General features: G+C 43.9%; 1 protein-coding gene across 1 annotated transcript in view; it reads left to right on the top strand.

The window, feature by feature from the left end:
* Positions 1-16,594, top strand: part of GALNT2 (polypeptide N-acetylgalactosaminyltransferase 2) — a 463,548-nt gene that overhangs the window by 220,162 nt on the left and 226,792 nt on the right. Inside the window, exon 7 of the mRNA XM_029594179.1 lies at positions 1,438-1,559. Within this exon, the coding sequence (XP_029450039.1) occupies positions 1,438-1,559 (122 nt within the window). The remainder of the gene's footprint in view (positions 1-1,437; positions 1,560-16,594) is intronic.

Here is a 16,594-nt window from a genome sequence, read left to right as displayed (position 1 = left end):
CGCTTTGAAAATGCTTAGGCCATTGGCTCAGTTTGCACACACATGCATACTCATGTAAAGTTACTACCTTGTCTTTGGAGAGTGTAATTTACGCGTGTACTCGTGTTCATGTGTTTAAATGCTGACTCCATCCCATCTTATGCCCCCCACACCCCCAGAGTGCACCTCTCCTCAGTATGTTAAAAATATGTGAGGAAACTAGGTTGCATGCATTATTTTATGCGCACTGAGCCCAGGTTAATTTTAGAACAATCAATTATTTGCATAGAACTGCATTTTATGCAGGTAAATGGCTTTGAATTTTTTATTTACTCACTTATATTCTACCTTTAAATTAATGAAAGCAGGCTACATACATAATAAATAATACATCAAATAAACCAATATCTCAACATTTTCATCAATATTATAAATATACATTACATACTTTAGCACGTATACTTTAACAATAGACTGCAATAACTTAAAAACATGGCTGTTTTTAGAAGCTTTAATTTCTTTCTAAATTGCAGCTAGTCAGCTTCATTATCCCGCCATGTGCATACTTTTGTACATATGTTTACAGCATAGGGAAGTGATGTGCTGGTGTTTGGGGGCAGGAGGGAGAGAAAGCTAGGCAGAGTTATGTTACTTAGGTACATATATTTTGATTTAAAAATGTATGCACATAATTTCTCTTGGTGAAAATACATGCCCTAAATAGCAGGTGTAATTGTGTGTGCATGGTTTTGTAAGGATAATTTTCAAAGTGGACTTCCACATAAGTCTGCTTTGAAAATTGGGTGTAAATTAATGCATATATTTATTAGCTAATTTATGCAGCTTTATCACTGCAAAATATTATGACATTATGAAATAGTAGGTATTGAAAGAAACATCATATGCTTTATTATTTTCCTGTGGCACTAAGCTTCCTATTTCTTGTAATAGTTTATAAATCACATTCTTGGGGTTTTCAACAAAACACATTTGCAAGCTTATTATAAGTTTAATTACATGAAATAGTAAAAAAAAAAAAAAAAAAGGGAAACAAAACAATATTAGGTTTTTTTATTCTATTGTACCGGTGAAAGAATAATGTATTTGAATTAACGTTTAAGCTAAAGAAATATATACTGCTTTTTTTTTCTTTCATTAGTCTTTTTTTTATAAGCATGATAAACTATTCTGGAGAGCAGCCAGCTAAAAAGATAATTAAATCTTTCTTTTTTGACTCATAGATTGTACACAAACTCAGGCACACAGATCTGTTTTTTGATGCACCCAATTATGGCTTCTTTTTTTATGATGTATTTTTGTCTGCGTGTTATCGCTGAGTTACCAAACTTTTGAAGTACTGCATTAAGTAGTGTTGCTATATTTAATCTGGAATAATTTAGTCTTAAGTTTTTTCCCATACAGAATTTTATTTTGCCTTTATTGTTGTTTCTTCATCAGGACTGATGCGCTCTCGTGTCAAAGGTGCGGATGCTGCACAAGCCAAAGTTCTGACATTTCTGGACAGCCACTGCGAATGTAATGAGCACTGGCTGGAGCCTCTTCTGGAGAGAGTTGCTGAAGTAAGTTGCCACCAAGGCACAGTTGCAAGAAACATTTGCTTTTTGCCAAAGTGTTTTAAATCTAACTTCCACACAGAGAGACTGATGCAATAAGACGCACTTTGAAAATGGGCGCTCAATTCCTAATGTGCAGCAGCCACATCCCTTAGGTACCCAATGCAGTATTTAAATGAGGGGCTGTGTAAAAAATAAAAGGATGCATTGGGGAGAATTGTGTTTCTCTACTGCTCAAATGCATCGGGTGCCCACAGTTGGAATAGGTGCCTAATATGAGCATCAGTTTTTATCCCGCTTTTTTTGGTCGATTTTGCTGAGATTGCTGAAGATGGCCATAGCTAAGCACCCCTTGCTATGGGTGTCTAAATTGCGTATCCACAAATGTTTTTTTTTTAATCAAGCCAATATATATTTATTTTTCAACACCGCAAGCAGTAAATTTAAGTTTCACAACGATACTAAGTAGGAGGCACCACAGAAGTCAATATTTTAAAATTTCTCATGCGCCCTTGACTCAGATTGACTTTATGCCACTTGCGGGGCTGGATTTAAGTATGCATTGGACACCCAGCGATTTTCTGTATTGGGGTAATAGCTAATAGCCTCATCTATTTATTTATTATTTTATTTATTTATTAGATTTTATATACCGTGGTTCCTGTATGAGATACAGATTGCCTCGGTTTATTTATTTTATTTTATTTATTTAAAGTTTTTCTATACCGGCATTCATGATACGATCATATCATGCCGGTTTACAGATAACAGGGGGTGTGAAAAAGAAAAACAGAACATTGAACGTGTATAGAAAAACGTAAAAGTTACATTACAACAAGGTATATCTAACTTGGGGAGGAAAGATAGATGAGCTGAGCAGTTTTAATATTAATTATTTACATTATATTGAAGTGTCTTAAAGAAATTATTGAAATTAGACTATACTTTAATTGGGATCTGGGAAGGCTTGCTTAAAGAGCCAGGTCTTAAGTCTCTTTCTAAAAGTTAGCAGGCAAGGTTCTTGTCTTAGATCAGTGGGAAGAGAATTCCATATCGAGGGACCAGCTGTGGAGAAGGCCCGGTCTCTCAAAGTTATATGGCAAGTGGATTTGGTTTGGGGAACGATTAAAGATCCTTTGTAGGCTTCTCTGATGGGTCTGGTGGAGGTGTGTTGTCTGAGAGGGATTTGTAGATCGAGTGGAGAATAGTGATGGATTGCTTTATAGATGATGGTGATGGACTTGTGGATGACTCTGAAGTGTATTGGCAGCCAATGTAGGTTTTTGAGAATGGGGGAGATGTGATCTCTTCTCCTGGAGTTTGTCAGGATTCTCGCGGCCGAGTTCTGGAGCATCTGAAGAGGTTTCAAAGAAGCGAAAGGAAGACCAAGCAAGATAGAATTGCAGTAGTCTATCTTAGAGAAGATTACTGCTTGAAGGACCGTTCTGAAGTCTTGTATATGAAGGAGAGGTTTGATTCTTTTCAGGATCTGGAGTTTATAGAAGCCGTCTTTAGTCGTTTGTTTAATGAAGGGTTTTAAGTTGAGATGGTTGTCTATTGTTACTCCTAAGTCCCTTGTTTGAGTTGTGGGTCGGTTGGACGGTGGGCAAAAAGTGAAGTTACTATTTTCTGGGGAGATGAGAAGGAGTTCTGTTTTATTTTTGTTTAGTATCAGGTTTAAACTGGCGAGAAGGAGGTTGATCTCTTGGAGGCAGTTCTCCCAAAATTCCAGAGTTTTTATAATGGATTCTTTGATGGGTATCAAGATTTGTACATCGTCTGCGTATATGAAGTGCCTTAGTTACAAGCGGGTTAGGAGTTGGCAGAGCGGGAGGAGGTATATGTTGAAAAGCGTGGGGGATAGGGAGGAACCCTGTGGAACTCCTGAGGATGAGGTGTATCGGAGGGATTCTTTATTGTGGATTTTCACCTTGTAGCCTCTGTTGTTGAGGAATGTTTTGAACCAGGAAAGTACTGTTCCAGTTATTCCTAAGTCTGACAGTTGGTTGAGGAGGATGGCGTGGTTAACGGTGTCGAAAGCAGTGGACAGGTCTAGGAGAATAAGTAGGAAGGATTTGCCTTTGTCAAGCCCCATGATGATGTGGTCTGTCAGAAATAAGAGAAGAGTTTCCGTGCTTAATGCTTTACGGAAACCGTATTGTGAGGGGGATAGTATATTGTGGTCTTCGATATAATTAGATAGTTGCGTATTGACAATCTTTTCCATGATTTTGGCTATGAATGTAAGATTGGAAATTGGGCGGTAGTTGTTGGGATCCTTTGGGTCTAGATTGGCTTTCTTAAGAAGCGGTTTGAGAGAGGCTAGTTTAAGGTCGTCTGGATAGAGTCCACATGTAAATGAGCAGTTGATGATGTCGGCCAGTGTTTTGGAGATGGTGACTGGTATTAGCATGAGAAATTTTGTAGGGATTTGGTCAAGAGGGTGGGAGGAAGGTTTCATTTGTTTTAGAAGCAAATTGATTTCTGAGGCAGAGGTAGGTTCGAATGATTCGAAGGAGATTCCTTTGTTTAATAGCTGAAGTGAATTTGTAGGGGGGGAGGTGTTAGGGGGCAATTGTATTTGAAGGTTGGAGATTTTGGCTTGGAAAAAAAGAGCCAGTTCATCAGCTTTAGTTTGTGCTTGGTCAATGGGTATGTCTGGTGCGTTGGTTTGTGTCAGGTTAGATACATAGGTGAAAAGAGCTTTCGCGTCGAATACAAGGTCGTGGATTTTGTGTGCATAATAGTCCCTTTTGGATCTTAAGGTGGAGTTCCTGTAGTGATGGAGGGCTTGTTTGTAGGCCAATAGCGTGGTGGAGCAGGGGGCCTTACGCCATTTATTTTCTTTTTGCCTTAGGCTCTGTTTGAGTTTGCGAAGTTCGTTGGTGAACCATGGTTGTTTTTTTGAGGAGTTGGGGTTAAGATTTTTTGTTGAAAGGGGACAAAGTTTATTAGCTACTGCCTCTGTAATATTGTTCCAAGAAAGGATGGCTGAGTTAGGGTCCGAGAGGTCTATACGTGGGAGTTCCGTAATCAGTTGGATGCTGAGGTCATCGGAAGAGCAGGGTCTTCTATAAGAGAATGATGGTTGCGAAGGGAGCGCTTTCCCGATTTCTGAGAGAGTGAAGGTGGCTGTGATTAGTGAATGATCTGACCATGGGACCTGGGTACATATGGGGGGGGGGAAGCGTGTTTGATTCCAAAGTTTACGAAGATGAGGTCCAGAGTGTGCCCAGCGTTGTGAGTGGGCTTGTTGACTATTTGTTTAAGGCCCATGGCTGATAGGGCGGTGAGGAAAGCTTTGCAGTTGGTAGTGCAATTGGGCTTGTCGACGTGCAAATTGAAATCTCCTAAGATTAGTGCCGGGGATTCCAGGTTCAGGTGTGAAGCAATTATCTCTATGATAGGGGAGGGATCTGATTCGAGGAGGCCCGGTGGGGCGTATACGAGGAGGACCTGGAGTTGGGCTGTTTTGAAAAGTCCTATTTCAAGTTTAGAGTCAGACTTTACCGTAAGTTGGGAGAATCTCAGATCTTTTTTAGCTGCCAGAAGGATGCCACCTCCCCTTTTTTTAAGGCGAGGAAGGGAGAAGAAGTCGTAGAGGTGGGTGGGAAGTTGATTTAATATTGCTATATCTGTCGGCTTGAGCCATGTTTCTGTTTACAGTAAACATTAACTTTGCTTGTAAGCCGTACATAGAACAATAGAAAACAAGAACAGTAAAAAAAGCTTAGCTCGCATGCCGAATAAATAATAGAGGAAAACAAAGAGCTGGCACAACTGGTGCCACGGGTATAATTGGTGCAACTGCTAGGGGGAAATATTAGAACTAGAAAAAATTAATATCTGGAGTGCATGGAAAATAAAGCAGGGGGCAGGCGTTAGAAATGGGTGTGAAGTACATAGAACAACTGTGAGACCAGTCTGGGGGATCGCATCGAGGAAATGACGAGGGAGGAAACAATTGGAAGGCAACAGGGGACATAGGTAGGTGAGGTAGCAATGCTTCATGGAAGCTGAAGGGATAGTCCTCGCGGATATACAGATGGGGGGGAAGAAAGGGGAGGGGCATGACTGTTAAAAACAGAACAGAGGCAAAGATTAGGTGTCAGGGAAAGCTTGGGTGAAGAACCAAGTCTTAAGTTTTTTTTTGAAAGTCCGGTGGCATGGTTCCATTTGAAGGTCTGGAGGGAGAGTGTTCCATTGGTGAGGGCCTGCTGTAGATAGAGCTCGCTTCCTTCTTGAGGTTTTCGCTGGCGGGGCATACAATGTGCCTTTGTATGCAGATCTGATGGGAATGGCTGACGTGTGAGGTCTCAGTTGGATGCTTAAGGAGAGTGGAGCGAGGTTGTGTGTCGCTTTGTGAATTAGTGTGAGAACTTTGAAAAGTATCCAGAATTTGACTGGTAACCAGTGAAGGGAACGTAGGATGGGAGTGATGTGGTCTCTCTTTTTTTGGAGTTGGTGAGGATTCTCGCGGTGGCATTCTGTACCATCTGTAGTGGTTTGATGGAATTAGTTGGGAGACCAAGTAGGAGGGAGTTACAATAGTCAATTTTAGATAGAATGATAGATTGTAGCACAAGGCGGAAATCGGTGAAATGAAGGAGTGGTTTGAGGTTTCTGAGGACTTGCAATTTGTGGAAGCATTCCTTTGTGGTGTTATTTATAAATTTTTTTAGGTTTAGTTGGTTGTCTAGCCAAGTTCCTAGGTCCTTGACAGCGGATGAAAGGTTGATGTTAGGGGTTGCAGGTTGAGGGGAGCTAGGCGGGTTGAGCTGGATAGTGGTGTCGTCCTGCGATATGATGAGCATCTCTGTTTTTTTTGGAGTTGAGAACTAGGTTGAGACTGAAGAGTAGCTCCGTGATAGATTGCAGACACTCATTCCAATGTGCCAGGGTTTTATGAAGGGACTCTGTGATTGGGATGAGAATTTGAACGTCATCCGCGTATAGGTAGTGAGTTAGCTTGAGATTGGTGAGTAACTGACAGAGCGGGAGAAGATATATATTGAAAAGAGTTGGAGAGAGGGAAGATCCTTGGGGGACTCCTAGGTCAGATTTCATCTACATGGAAATTAAATGTGATGGGTGCTATCAGCCTCGCATTTGTTTGGGTGTGTGTTTTAGACGTGCTAATCAAAACTTGCATAAACCTGTGTGCTAGGCTGGGGTGCATTTTATTGCATTGGTCCTTCAGATTGTATTAGCTTCCTAAGAAGCAACCAGTTACATTTAACTTGGGTGAACGGTGACCTTATCATTTTTAGCCTATGTAAAGCTTTATCTTTCCTAAACCACAATATGAAGGCAGCATTGTTTTATAAGAGTATACCTCTATTCTCACAGGACAAGCAGGATGGTAGTCCTCACATATGGGTGACATCATCAGGATGGACCCCAATCACGGAACACTTTTGCCAAAGTTTCTAGAACTTTGACTGGCACCTACTGGGCATATCCAGCACAGCACCAATCCTGCATCTAGCAGGGGTCCCCCTTCAGTCTTCTTTTTTCCGTGCAGCAATAGCCACGCGGGTTAAGGAGCTCTCTTGAGATTCCTGACAGGAATTTTCCTCATGGAACTTCTTCAAAAATTTCAAAAACGTTTTACCCCATAGGGGTCCCCCCTATTGATATCCATACTCCGTGGTCGAAAGGTAAGAGTCTACCCTTGTTGCGATCGATTCCCATTGAGATTTTTCTTCGGGGCCTACCGGCCATCGACCGCACCACGGCTATATTTTTGTCTGAGTCATGGCATTGGGTTTTCGTCAGTGCCCTGACTGTAGTCAAACAATGACCATCACTGACCCGCATGGGGTCTGTGTTATGTGCCTGGAGTCCAACCGTGATGTCCTAACCTGCACCAAATGTGCCTAAATGACACCGAAGGGTCATAAGGCTCCTTTAGGGAAAATGGAGTTTCTCTTTCAATTAAAACCCTGACTCCATCGATAGCTTCGACATCGTCTGAGCCGGTACCATTGACCTCTCGCCAGCACCGGGACACCGCTGCTGCCCATCCGGCATCGACAATTCTAAAGGTGTCTATTCCCTCCTTGCCTCCTCAAGAAAAGGACCGAGGAGATCACTGTGAAAAGCGTCGACACCGCCATCAGAAGGCTCAGTCCGCCGATCCAGGCAAGTCCTTGGCATCGGCATTGATAGAGCCATCGATAAAGAAGCCCCGTACAGAAAATGCCCCATCCTCTTCTGTCACCAGGTCACCGAGGCGTTCCCTACCTTCAGTGGTGCAGGGATCCGTGATTCCACCTTCACCGGTGGACCCTCCAGCTACGCCAGTGCTGCCTCCTACTCCGGAGCTGGGGTTACTCGCCCCAGGTCTCCGAGAGGAATTAGATCGAATGATTCAAGAGGCCATCGGAAAAGCACTTCAGGGCTTCAGCCTCCTTCAATGCCAGTACCAGTCCCCGAGCCGGTCACCAATCCGATTCCCGTAGCCCTCGCACCGCTACTGGGAAAACTGGATGCATTGATCAGTACCCTGCCATCAATGGAACCGAGAGCACCGGTACCTCCAGTGCCTTCTACTCTGATTCCATTATCGTCGGATGATGAAGAATCACCGATACCCATTCCACCTTCTGGGATCTTACCATCGACTTGTCCATCGATATCACTGGTCCCTTCGGTGCCTCCATCGATGCCCTTGGTGCCGCCTCCGATGCTCAGGTCTGGCCCTTCAGGATTCGCACCTTTTCTCCCTACGGGAGACCCACTAAGTGCTGGAGATCGACCTTATGATCCCTGGACAGATGATACTTCCCAGGATACAAATGATCTAACATCAGAGCCCTCTCCCCCACATGAAAAACGACGCTCACCACCAGAGAATCTCTTTCATTAATTTATCAAGGAAATGTCTGAAACCATTCCTTTCCAACTTCAGACAGAAGAAGACTCTAGGCACAAGATGCTGGAAGTACTCCAGTTTCTTGATGCTTCCAAGGAAATCATGTCTCTCCCTATTCATGAAATCCTGCTTGATCTCCTGAAGAGGAACTGGGAACACCCAGGTTCCGTTCCACCTGTCAACCGCAGGACAGATGCCACTTTTCTTGTGCAGTCAGCTCCTGGGTGGTGGAGGTGCCTGAGGCAACAGCCCGAGTAGTGGGTTAGTTTCCCCTGTACAAACCTGGGCCAAGACCGGTTCTCCAGCTGGATGATAGATTAGACTGCTCTTTCTTCCCTCAGGCAATCAGGAGTTGGTGACTCCTACATTTCTCAGCCATGGTGAGATTCCTTTAAAAACAAAAACAAACTGATGAGAGGATAGCCATACTAGCAGCAGCAGCAGCACAACTATGCAGCTGGAGGCAGATTGGTGTGCAGATTCAGTCCTGCTGTTCTCTACTCCCCAGCCTCCCCTCACTTCGGAGGCCTGGGGTATGTAGAGGGGACGGAACTATGGGCAGTGAGTAGCTAGGTGCTTCACAAGTATTCCCAGCTCGTTTTGTAAGAGCAAGGATGGGCTTGATTGAGAGGCAGACTGCATGAAGCAGCGTGGCCTCTCCACACAGCTGTTTCACATGTTGCTGGAACATTGCTCCCCAGCTGCAGGATGCTTGTGTTGCGTTGGAACTGCTATAGATAGGCCCAAAGATGTCCTGGACTTCCATGAGCTAGGTGTAGGTGAACAGGACAGCCCTGATTTCTGTGTGGAATTTGTCCAGATTATGCATAAAGCATATTGGGATAGTTAAAATTTGCAACCTATCATTAAAATCCATTGTACCTGAAGACTGGAGGGTGGCCAATGTAACACCAATATTTAAAAAGGGCTCCAGGGAGGATCCTGTAAACTATAGACCAGTGAGCCTGACTTCAGTGCCGGGAAAAATAATGGAAACTATGCTAAAGAACAAAATTACAGAGCATATAGAAAGACATGGTTTAATTGAACACAGTCGATATGGATTTATCCAAGGGACGTCTTGCCTCACAAATCTTCATTTTTTTGAAGGGGTTAATAAATATTTGGATAAAGGTGAACCGGTGGATGTAGTGTATTTGGATTTTCAGAAGGCATTTGACAAAGTCCCTCATGAGAGGCTTCTAAGAAAACTAAAAAGTCATGGGATAGGAGGCGATGTCCTTTCCTGGTTTACAAATTGTTTTAAAGACAGGAAACAGAGAGAAGGATTAAATGGTCAATTTTTTCAGTGGAAAAGGATAAACAGTGGAGTGCCTCGGATCTGTACCTGGACCTGTGCTTTTCATTATATTTATAAATGATCTGGAAAGGAATACGACGAGTGAGGTTATCATGTTTGCAGGTAATACAAAATTGTTCAGAGTGGTTGAATCACAAACGGATTATGATACATTGCAGGAGGACCTTGTGAGTTTGGATGATTGGGCATCCAAATGGCAGATGAAATTTAATGTGGACAAGTGCAAGGTGTTACATATAGGGAAAAATAATCCTTGCTGCAGTTATACGATGTTAGGTTCCATATTAGGAGCTACCACCCAGGAAAAAGATCTAGGCATCATAATGGATAATACTTTGAAATCGTCGACTCAGTGTGCTGCAGCAGTGAAAAAAGCAAACAGAATGTTAGGAATTATTAAGAATGGAATGTTTAACAAAACGGAAAATGTCATAATGCCTCTGTATCGCTCCATGGTGAAGACCGCACCTTGAATACTGTGTACAATTCTGGTTGCCACATCTCAAAAAAGATATAGTTGCGATGGAGAAGGTACAGAGAAGGGCAACCAAAATGATAAAAGGGATGGAACAGCACTCCTAGGAGGAAAGGCTGAAGAGATTAACACTGTTCAGCTTGGAGAAGAGATGGCTGAGGGGGGATATGATAGAGGTCTTTAAAATAATGAGAGGTCTTGAATGAGTAGATCTGAATTGGTTATTTACACTTTTGGATAATAGAAGGACTGGGGGTACTCCCTGAAGTTAACAAGTAGCACATTTAAGACTAATCGGAGAAAATGATTTTTCACTCAGCGCACAATTAAGCTCCGGAATTTGTTGCCAGAGGATGTGGTTAGTGTAGGTGGGTTTAATAAAGGTTTGGATAAGTTCTTGTAGAAGTCCATTAACTGCTATTAATCAAGTTGACTTAGGGAATGGCATCTGCTATTACTGGCATCAGTAGCATAGGATCTTCTTAGTGTTTGGGTACTTGTCAGGTTCTTGTGGCCTGGTTTGACCTCTTTTGGAAATAGGATGCTGGGCTTGATGGACCCTTGGTCTGACCCAGTATGGCATGTTCTTGGGAGATTAAGGATCAAGGCAAGAAACTGAGCCAGGGCCTCGGACCTCTGCAAAGAAAGAAGCTCTCACCTGGGGAAAAAGCCAAATTTCAAATAGGCAGGGAAAGGTCCCCTCAGTACCAAGAGAGTACTCCTGAATTGGAAAAAGAGAGAATCTCCTGGGAGATTCCCATGAAAAAGAAGAGGAGGAAGGCGAGCTGCCTTCATAGAGAAAAGACCTTGCAGTCGGGCTGTTTAGGCAAAAGGAACTGAGTGCTTTTATTTCTAAAGCTTCTCAGATCCTAAGATTGAAGGAAAATCAACCTAAGGAAGGTATTCCCAGAGGGAACCTATTTCTGGCTGGTATAAAGAAACTAGTTAAAGAATTTCCAGTTCATTCTGCTGTTCTAAAGATAAGAGTAGAGTGGAACTCCCCAGAAGTAGCCTTGAGGAATTTCTGAATGATGGAAAGACTGTACACAGTACAGCAGAATGAAAAGCAGCACCTATTTCAGCTGCCTAAGGTGAATGCAGCCATAGTGGTTGTGACCAGGAGAACCATAATCCCAGTAGAAAGGGAATTGATGCTGAAGATTCCACAAGATCGCAAGGCGGCGACTATCTGGAAAAAGTTGTTTGAGTTGATAAGCCTTTCATTGCAAGCAGCAGTTTGTGGAGGATATGCGGCAAGAGCCCTGGTACGCTGGGTGCAGCAAGGCCAGTTTGGCAGTGAGCCAAAGTGGAGGTGCTGAGAAGGCACTCCTGGAATCAGGAATGGCGTTCCTAGCTGATACCTTTAGATAACTTGATTAGTCTCATATAAGCAGTTGGCCACAGTAATAATGGCTAAGTACTTATTATGGTTAAGGAGCTGGTCTGCAAATTCATCTTTTAAAGTACAGTTGAGTAGGTTCCCTTTCAGAGGTGAGCTCTTGTTTGGGAAGAAAATGGTGAAGCTGGTTAAGGAACTGGGAAAGTCAAAGCCCCAGGGGCTGACTGAAGATAGAGGCCGGAGTGTGGCAAAGAGAGCTTCTCAGATCACGCCTGAAGGATAACAGTATAGACCATGTAAGCCGCAGAGTGGCCAGAGATCCAGACCACCAGTCAGGGCCCAGCCCTTTTGAGACAGCAGGCAAGGAAGCAGAGATAGTGGTACTTGGGGGCTAACTTCAAATAAAGGCCCTCAATGACAATTTCAAGGGCCACTCCTCACTTCACCAATAGGTGGACACCTTCAGAGAGATTACAATGAATGTACCTTCATCTCAGGATAATGATGGGCGTTAGTGGTCATTCAACAAGGATATGCCCTAGAATTGAAAGTACCAATAAAGGAAGCTTTTGTTATTTCCCCATGCAAACTTGCAAAGTGTAGAGCCATCCAAGATGTAATAGACAGACTTCTCCAATTAGAAGTAGTAATACCAGTTCTGGTTCTGGAGCTAGGAAGAGGCTGGTATTAGATTTATTATTTTGTCCCAATAAATGAAGGAACAGTCCGGCTGGTGTTGGACTTCAAAGGGGTATACAAATCCCTAAAGAAACTTCATTTCCTTATGGAAACATTGAGAATGGTGATATCAGTGGTAAATGAAGGAGAGTTTCTATCCTGCCTAGACTTGTTGGGGGCATATTTCCTCATCCCCCATCAGAGAGGAGCATCAGTAGTACCCAGGACCTTTCTAAAGATGATGATAGTGGTGGTGGCCTTCTTTCTCAAGGGTCCTGCACGTATTAGAGAGGTTAGGTTGGATAGTGAACAGATCTAAGAGTCACTTACAGTCCCCTCAGGTCCCCTCAGGTATTAGCACAACTAGGAGCCCAGTTCAACACAGGTTGAGGGAAAGTGTTCATGACAAGCAAGAGGACAGACAAGCTACAGCAACAAGTAAGGGTGTTATTGGATATACAAGCTTTCAGAGCCTGGACATATCTATAAGTACTCTAGTTTGTGGCAGTGGCTATAGAAGTGATTCCCTGGTCAAGAGCCCATATGCGCTCCTTGAAGAGGAATTTCTTGACCCTACAATCCCCCCCAATATCTAGATTATTGGATACCTTTGGCCATCACAACATGAGTTGGGAAGAGCTTGAAGTGGTGGTTAGTCAACTTCAGTGTGGAAAAGGGAGTCAGCCTGGCATCCCCATGGTGGGTCTCAGTAACCACAGATGCAGGCAAAATAGGATGGATGGCACAAGGACTTTGGACCCAGTTGGAAACATTTTCAATAGACATGCTGAAGCCCGAGTGATCGGACAGGCATTGATGTCCTTTCCTATAGGTGGTAGAAGGGAAGACAGTGAAAATTTTTGTCAGAAACGCCATGGTGGTGGCATATGTAAACAGGCAAGGGACACAGAGCAGGCAGGTAGCTGTTTTTCTAGCTGGCTTGAACTTAGCTGTAAAAAAAAAAAAAAAAAAAAAAAAGGTGAAAGGCAAGCAGACGCAGGAAGCTGAGCATGGCGGTGATGGTCCTTGCCCTCTCCCCCCACAGCTGGAGACTGACTTTGTACTCAGCTGGGATGGGCTGAGCTCAGGTAAAGGGTAATTAAAAAAAAAAAAAAACAAAGAAAAGAAAGAAGGGGAGTTTAGTAGGGATTCCTCTTCCCCCTGGTCTCCATGTTCAGCATTACGATTCGATGTCATTCCCCCCTTCAGGGGAGCTTAGGGGATGTGGGCAGCTTGACGGGTTCAGTGGCCTTTTTTGGCTAGGTCCCACTCTCAAGCTTATCTTATTCGCCGTATGATAGGCCACGGTGGTGTTTTTCTGCACACAAGATTGCCCTCTTCAGTTCCTTCGGTTCATGCTTGTGCACCTGTAATGGGTTCAGTTGGTGCGCAAATGTATTCTGCCCAGGGGTTCTTACCTGGGGGGGGGGGGGGGGCTGATCTCACTGTTGTCTACATTGGGGGCTACCTGAGGGGCTTATCCCATATAAATACAATTTCTGGGCTTATACCTGGGGGCTTGAATCCAGGAGCTTATTACCTACACAAATAGCCACACACAGACTTTGATTAGGTACATCACAGTTCCAGGTACTTATGAAAGTAAGTTTATTTGAGCAATAGGAGGATAGAACAAATAAAATCAGATTCCACAGAAGAAGTAATGATAGATAATAATTGCTACATAGATATAAAAAGCTTACATGTTTCCAAAGGATCAGCCTATACCATCTTGTCCAGAGTTCTTGCTCCCCTCTCTTGCTGTCTCTCCTTATACATTACAAATGCTTGTGGAAACAGTGGTGCTCCCTCCTTCTGGTTTCTTATCAAATTTCAGGCACAGCTGTGTGTCTTTCACTTTATCTCTCAGGCTTTCTCATCATAGACTTAGTGGAATAACTAATTAAACAGATTTTTGCCTGTTTATAAATATTTCACAGTGCAAGACAGTAAATAGGAGTTCACTCAGAGGTTGGCCTGTGGCCTTACTAGTCTTTGTCTGGGTGAAAATTCTGAATCCATACATTCTACCCTCTATATACATCCTCAGCAAAAGTAACAAAAAATAACTCCAACAGCACCTGGCTTTGAGTCCAGGTTGTATGCCTGGTTGTACGCCTAGTTAGGTGCATTGGAGTGTCCTGGTGGGAACTCAGTTTGTGCACTTATTAAGGCACAGTTTTGAGTTCCTAAATTTTGGGCGCCTAGTTTTTGCAGCATGAACTCAGCTGAGCACACTGTCGTCAGATGCCTGTTAGGGCATATTGATAGACTGATGGTGCCCTTAGCAAAGAAGCCTAAACGCCTTGCCCTGTGTGTTGCTTGTTATATTCGGGCATCCCAGCCTGGCGTTCCCTCTAGATTGTGTTAGCGCTGTTTGGAGGCTCAGGGAGAATTGTCTCATCTGATCTTACTAAGCCTGGTCCTTCCCAGCCTGGTGCGGGAAAGGATGAAGGCTGACAAAGGTGCCGCCTGATTTTGGGACTCCCCTAACTGGTTTGCCAGCTGGGGAAGGTAGCACAGTGAGCACAGGTCCGATGCCCTCTGGTTTTGGCATGGATCCATTTGCGTTTTCTTGTGTAGAATTTTTTCAAGGACTGCAGTCCTTTCTTAGGGTGCAGTCCTTGGCCCTGATCAATCTTGACAGGTCTGGATCACAGGCTGTGGATTCCTACACACCTGATGCTGTGGGTAAGCATCTGAGAAGCCTAGGTCTGCTGCAGGTCTCCCTGATTGGGACCCTGGCACGGATGATGAAGCCGATCCTTCCTCCCTGGAGGATAGGGAAAATCCTCTGGGATTAGAACCATTTAGAACTGATGTGTTTCTTTCATAGAGATGAGTTACCTGCTCTGATTTTCGAAACATTGAAGATGCTGGGAGTTCCAGGAGGTGAATCCATGTTTGAGCCAAAGAAAGATCCCATTTTGATTTCTTTGTGTAAAGCATCTTGTTTCTTCCCTACTATGGAGGCCATTCAAGAATTGAATGATCTTGAATGGGGCATCCCAGAAGCTAATTTTAAAGGGACTGTACCCTCCTGGATCTAGCTGCTAGAGAGCAATTGTGCTTTCTGAAGGTGGATGCACTTGTGTGTGTCATTTCCAAGCGAACAACAATCCCCGTAGAAGGGGGAGGGCCTTGAAGGATGCATAGGATAGGAGAATTGAGGCTATTCTCAAGCAGGCCTTTGAAGCAATGGCAATGAATTTGCAGATAGCTTCCTGTTGTTCCCTAGTGGCTTGCTCTTGTTTGCTTCTCTCTCAGGAGGTCGATAATCTGGTGTGAATTCCAGGGTACTGATGGAACCAGCAGCTGCCTTTTTGGCAAATGCAGGCTGCGATTTGGTCTGCACTTTGGCTAGAGGGGTAGCTTTGGTTATAGTGGCTAGACATCAGCTATGGCTGAGAAATTGGTCAGCTGATAGAACCTTGAAGTCTTACTTTATGAAGTTGCCCTTTAAAGGCTCACTCTTGTTTAGGAGCGAGCTGGAGAGAATGGACAATAAGTGTGGTGAGTCCCAGATTCCTCAGTTACCAGAGGATAAGAAACAGGTGCTGTGCTCTTTCAGCATGAGAAATCATATTAGGGGATTTAGATGTTTTCGACCCTACAGAGGAGCGGCCCTTCAGAGGACTGGACATTTGGGTAGCTCTCAGTCCTTTCATCCCAGGCAGCCTAGATTGGGTTCAGGCTCAGGTGGTGGAACACCCCGAGCATCCCAATGAAGGTATGCTGACCCATCATCGGAAACAGGAGCTAGGAGGTCGCCTCTCTCTTTTTTATCGGAGGTAGGTCGAGATCACGTCAGAGGTGATAAGAGATGGCTTGCCCTGGAGTTTCGCAGTGTTCCTCGGCATATTTTCACAGTATCTCCATGCAACTCACCACAGAAGGGACAGGCAGTGGAGTGTACATTGTCAAGACCCCTCAGCCTGCGGGCTGTAGTTCCATTTCCCACGTCTCAAGAAAATATGGGCTGATATTCCATTTATTTCATTGTGCCCAAGAAAGAGGGCTCTTTTCGCCCAATTCTAGATCTCAAAGGGGTCAGCTGTTATTTGTGGGTGACTTGCTTTTGCATGGAAACCTTATACTCAGTGGTAATGGCAGTACAGTCGGATGAGTTTCTGACATCTCTGGACTTGTCCAAAGCGTACCTTCATATTCCCATCTGGCTAGAGCATCAACGATTTCTGCATTTCAGGGTTTTGGGACGTTGTTATTAGATTCGAGCACTACCTTTTTGGTTTGGCCACCATGCCCAGGACGTTTTCCAAGCTATGGTAGTGGTGGCAGCAGAGCTGAGAAGGGATTGGATTCTGTTACACCCATATTTAGATGACTGGCA

The sequence above is a fragment of the Rhinatrema bivittatum genome, chromosome 3, assembly GCF_901001135.1.
Source record: "Rhinatrema bivittatum chromosome 3, aRhiBiv1.1, whole genome shotgun sequence".
NCBI lineage: Eukaryota > Metazoa > Chordata > Amphibia > Gymnophiona > Rhinatrematidae > Rhinatrema > Rhinatrema bivittatum.
This window is presented reverse-complemented; position numbering and strand designations above follow the sequence as displayed.